The 5293-nt window shown below is 54.9% G+C and overlaps 1 protein-coding gene across 1 annotated transcript; it reads right to left on the bottom strand.

Annotated features, from left to right (window-relative positions):
* Positions 1-1091: 1091 nt before the first annotated feature.
* Positions 1092-1991, bottom strand: LOC120634987. The gene has a single exon (XM_039905889.1). The coding sequence runs from the start codon at positions 1989-1991 to the stop codon at positions 1092-1094; it is 900 nt and encodes a 299-aa protein (XP_039761823.1).
* Between the last annotated feature and the right edge of the window lie 3302 nt (positions 1992-5293).

The raw sequence follows: 5293 nt of genomic DNA, 5'->3' as shown, positions 1-5293 counted from the left end.
GGCCGCAACGGGTCATGGCGGCAAGAGTGATCAGAGCGTACCGCACCATTTCGCACGAGGCGGCCTGCGCGTTGGCAGGGACACCCCCGTGGGACCTGGATGCGGAGGTGTTGGCGTGTGTGCACGAGCGAAGGGTGGAGGTCCGAATGCGGGGAGAACACCCTTCGCCGGAGAGGGTCACTGGGTGGCGGCGTTTAGCGCAGGCCGAGCTCTTTCGCCAATGGCGAGAGAGGCTCAAGTCACCCGGTGCCGGTCTGCGGACTATTGACGGGATTCGCCCCGTGCTTCAGCAGTGGGTGGAGAGAAGACACGGGGTGATGACCTTCCACCTTGCGCAGGTGCTTTCAGGACACGGTTGTTTCGGAAAGTACCTGTGCAAGATTGCCGGTAGGGAACCTACCGAGGAGTGCACGAGTGCGGCTGCGCTGTGGACACGGCGCAACATACGCTTGCCGATTGCCCGAGCTGGGCGGTGAACTCGTGGCGGTAGTGGGACAAGACCTCTCCCTGCCGGCTGTGGTCAGGGCCATGGCCGGCAGTGAGACGTCTTGGGATGCGATAGTCTCGTTCTGCGAAGACGTGATGACGCAGAAGGAGGCAGCGGAGCGGCTGAGAGAGGATGCCGTGGACTCCCAGCCGATCCGCCGCAGGAGAGTCGGGCGCAGGCGGCTTGCACAAGACCGCCGCCTGCCCCCATAAGGAGGACCTTCGGGCGATAGATGCGGGGACATTTACCGCCCGTGGGTCCTCGTGCTGGAAGGCGCACTTTGTGTTCTAAGTGCGCCTTTGGCGAATGAGGGGGCACGAATTGCCCCCGGAGAAGGGTCCGCCGGAGCGGACGCCGCTGGCTGGGTCGCGGTCGTGTGCGAAAGCGTTCCCGTAACCCAGTCACCAGGCGAAGTGTTTGAACACCGTGGGTTTAGTCGGTAAGAGTCCGACATAACCATTGCACCTCCCCGGGTGTGTTGGTATCCATGAGGATTCAAAACTCAAAAGGATTCAAAAAATCCAGGAAACAAAAGACGAGCTCATCGACAGGGCCAGGAGTGCGGTCTCCTCGATAACGTGCGAGACTCAGAAGTCCAACAACCTCAAGTCCTACACTTAAAACGGTGCAGATATTTTGAGAACCCACCATGTCCGGTTAGAATTTGCGTCTGTAGTGCCGTATGCTCCAATTTTCGGATTTCCCGGTATGCTTCGATGGCGTCTGGGTAAAACACTTTCGTCGTTGCAGCTGTCTCGCCGGATCTATACCTCAGATTCCATTCCTCCATTGTTTTTATTCGAAGCTGACGCTTGACGAATGAAATCGGGCATTGGTCATAGTCAGGTTTGCGCTTGAGGTTGAGCGCTGCTTCTTTTGCCAGTTTATCGGCCCTCTCATTACCCTCCAACCCTGCGTGGGCTTTCACCCAAAATAACGAAACAGTTTTATTTTGGGAGTGGCAATTATTTAAATTGCCTCTTATTTTGGTCACTAGGGGGTGGAGGGAATGTCCACCAATCACCGCCTCGAGGAATGATCTGGAGACGCTGTAGATACCGAGCGTCTGCTCTTGGCTCTCTAGGATCAGGGTGGTCGCTTTTTCTACTGCTAGAAGTTCAGCCTGATAGACCGTGCAGTGAGAATCTAGCTTTAGCTTGAGGGCTTTGGTTTCAGACACATCATTCCATATGGATATTGCTGCGCCAACCTTGCCCTCAATTTTGCTACCATCTGTATAGATTCTCACTGCTTGATCGTTGTGCCTGTTTACTTCTTCCTGATCCGTGAGGCTTGTGAATTTGTAGTCTCTATTTGTTGCCGGATGTGGTAGTGTGGCATACTTGGCACTTCTTTCTACCTCCCTGTCCCCCAGCTCCGGCAGAGTAACACCCCTTCTCACTTCATACAGAGAGGCTGCTTCCCAAACTCTGAGATCGAGGGGAAGTATCCCCGCCAGGAGCAGAACGGCGTTCAAGGAGACCGTTCGGTAGGCCCTTACCATTTTCTGCCCAAAACCTCTCGGATCACCGCTACATTCGGTTCGAGGTTTCCTCCATCCCGGCGGCTACCCGAATAGTGAGCCGACCCGTGCCCGGGGACAGCCCTCGATGGGCTGTCCCCGGGCACGTGACGTGAGGAGGAAGCCGAGTGCCTCGGCCAGGCCATGTTGCAAGTTTGCGACGCGGCCATGCCACGGATCGGTCCTCAGCCCCCGAGGGGTGCAGTGTACTGGTGGTCCAGCGAAATAGCGCAGTTGCGCAAATCTTGCGTGGCTGCGAGACGCCAGTACACCCGGTGCAGACGACGGCGTCAGCGGAACGCAGACGCGGAGCAGCGCCTGTACGGCAATTACCGGGAAGCCGTCGGGACCTTGAAGGTGGCAGTGGCAACAGCCAAGAATCTGGCGGAGGAGGAGATGCTGGCTAGCCTCGACGCCGATCCCTGGGGCCGGCCATACAAAATGGTTAGGCGTAAGCTTCGCCCCAGGGCCCCACCGCTAACTGAATCTCTTCAGCCTCAGCAACTGGAGTTAGTGGTGGGGACTCTGTTCCCCAGGAGGGATGGCTTAGAGCCACCGTGTATGGCGCCACCCATCGGTGCTGCGGACGCGTCTTTTACGGGCGCGCCCGAAGTCACCGAGGGAGAACTGAGGGCGGCGCTGCTGCGGCTTCGAGCCAAAAACACTGCTCCGGGACCCGACGGCATTCCCGGCCGGGCCTGGGTCGTGGCTTTGGGTCGTGGAGACTCTGGCGGCGGTAGTGGGACCAGACCTCTCCCTGCCGGCTGTGGTCAGGGCCATGGCCGGCAGTGAGTTGTCTTGGGATGCGATAGTCTCGTTCTGCGAAGACGTGATGACGCAGAAGGAGGCTGCGGAGCGGCTGAGAGAGGATGCCGTGGACTCCCAGCCGATCCGCCGCAGGAGAGTCGGGCGCAGGCGGCTTGCACAAGACCGCCGCCTGCCTCCATAAGGAGGACCTCCGGGCGATAGATGCGGGGACATTTACCGCCCGTGGGAGATAGGTCCTCGTGCTGGAAGGCGCACTCTGTGTTCAAAGTGCGCCTTTGGCGAATGAGGGGGCACGAAATGCCCCCGGAGAAGGGTCCGCTTTAGCGGACGCCGCTGGCTGGGTCGCGGTCGTGTGCGAAAGCGTTCCCGTAACCCAGTCACCAGGCGAAGTGTTTGAACACCGTGGGGTTTAGTCGGTAAGAGTCCGACATAACCATTGCACCTCCCCGGGTGTGTTGGTATCCATGAGGATTCCCCACGTAAAAAAAAAAAAAAAAAAGGTTAGGTTAGGTTAGGTTAGGTTAGGTTAGGTTAGGTTAGGTTAGGTTAGGTTAGGTTAGGTTAGGTTAGGTTAGGTTAGGTTAGGTTAGGTTAGGTTAGGTTAGGTTAGGTTAGGTTAGGTTAGTTCGGGCCTCACCTGGAGCATAATTTTTAGACGGCCGAGTGGAGCAGTGGGCAGAGAGACGGCCGAGTGGAGCAGTGGGCAGAGACCCAGCTTACTGACTCGAAGGTCGTGGGATCGATTCCCACAACTGGAAAATGTTTGTGTGATGAACATTAATATTTTGAGGTTAGGTTGATATATCGCGGCATCTGAGTTCGAATCCTGACGCTTTGTATGAACTTTTTTTTGGAGGTTGAAAGTTGGTTTCGTTGGTTTTTCAAAGGCCCTTTTCAGGGCCAGTGGTAGTGGCAGCGGTTGTTGTTGTTATTTGTTGTTGTCAGTGGTTGTTGTTATCGTTATTGTTATTGTTATTGTAGTTTTAAGTCTATTTTAGGTTGGATTGCGGTTGTTTTTTGTGGGTGGTTGCCTTTGTTTGTTATTGTTATTGTTATTGTAGTTTTAACAGGGATAGGGGGATTGTCAAAGGGCCCTTTTAAGGGCCACAGGTTGTTATTTCTTATCTTGTTCTGTTGACTGTTGGCTGTTGTTATTGTTTTTCTCACTTGTTGTTGTTAATTGTTAAGTTTGGCTGTCCCTGACTGTTGGCCTGCTGGCTTTACAGACAGGTGGACCGTCGGAGATGGCGGATGAATTGTCATCGGGGAGGGATGGCGCTCCAGGGCCGCAGACGCGTTCACGCCGGAGCAACAGGGCGGTTGCAGTAAGGGGCGGAGCTTCGGCCCGTACCCCTGTTGTTGCGAGGTACTCGCGCCGGGATGATTCCGTTTCGCCGAGCTCCCGGAACTCGTCGATGTCGCGGTGCTCGACGCCGGTATCAAGGGGGAACTTTGTTCTTTGTGCGCAATATTCTACAGGGTTGTTGAGCTACTGTAACTTCTGGCAGGGCTTCATAGATTTTGCGTCGAATTGTATTTTTGGAAGTGCTTCCGTTCGCTAGCGCTGCGAGTCCTGGCGATATCATCACCCTGCTCGAGTCGCTCGCGATGCAGAAGCCTATCCCCAATCTCTCAGAGCTGTTATCCATAAACAGTGCCACACCACGGGTTCTTAACCCCGGATTTCCCCTTTCTGCCATTAGCAAGAGCTGCCTGGTAGGCATATCCTGCACCGGGCAGGGTTGTTGGGGTAACGGGGCCTGGGTGGTCCTGCTCAAGTCTGGGCTTGGCGGCGTCGGGTTGCTGTTTCTCCTGACGGCAATGAGGAAGATCTTCTCCACATACCTCAGGAAGTCTGGTCTTCTCTCTGGATCCGCTACGAGATCGTGGAAGCTTCTAGTTGAGATTTCCCGATCGATTTGATGTTCGAGCTCGTAGCGATGGTTCGAGAATCTTGGGCATTCTACTATAAGGTGTTCGACAGTTTCTGTTTCGTTTGGGTCACATTCGCAGGCTGGGCTATCTTTTAGCCTAAAGGCACCCCTCGTATTCATGTTCTAACCTAACCTAACCTAAATCTAGTTTTGACACCTTTAGACTTTAGATTCAAGATTTAATGTGAATATATGCATTAATAAAAACTCATTACTATATTTTAATACTAGTTATGCTGCTGTTGATGCACTGATGAAAGCCAGATAGCTAGATCAGTGTTTAGTTAGTCGTAGTTGCCGGTGGGCTGAGGTCTAAAGGAATCCAAACTAGTTTTAAAAGGTTAGGTTAGGTTAGGTTAGGTTAGGTTAGGTTAGGTTCCCGTGTGGGGTTGCTAGTCCCCCATCGGGCGCGTCCCCGGGTGGTGGATAGGGGAATGCCTCCCAGATATGGGGGGTACCGGGGAAACCCGGCGCGAACCAAAACTAGCACGAGGCGGGGTGGGGCGCTTCTGTGCGCTGCCACTGAGGGTGGGGCGCTTCTGTGCGCTGCCACTGAGGGTGGGGCCTTACAGGCCGCGAGGA

The sequence above is a fragment of the Pararge aegeria genome, chromosome 26 (assembly GCF_905163445.1).
Source record: "Pararge aegeria chromosome 26, ilParAegt1.1, whole genome shotgun sequence".
NCBI classification, from domain to species: domain Eukaryota; kingdom Metazoa; phylum Arthropoda; class Insecta; order Lepidoptera; family Nymphalidae; genus Pararge; species Pararge aegeria.
Note: the sequence above shows the minus strand (reverse complement) of the source record. Positions and strands in the feature narration are given on the sequence as shown.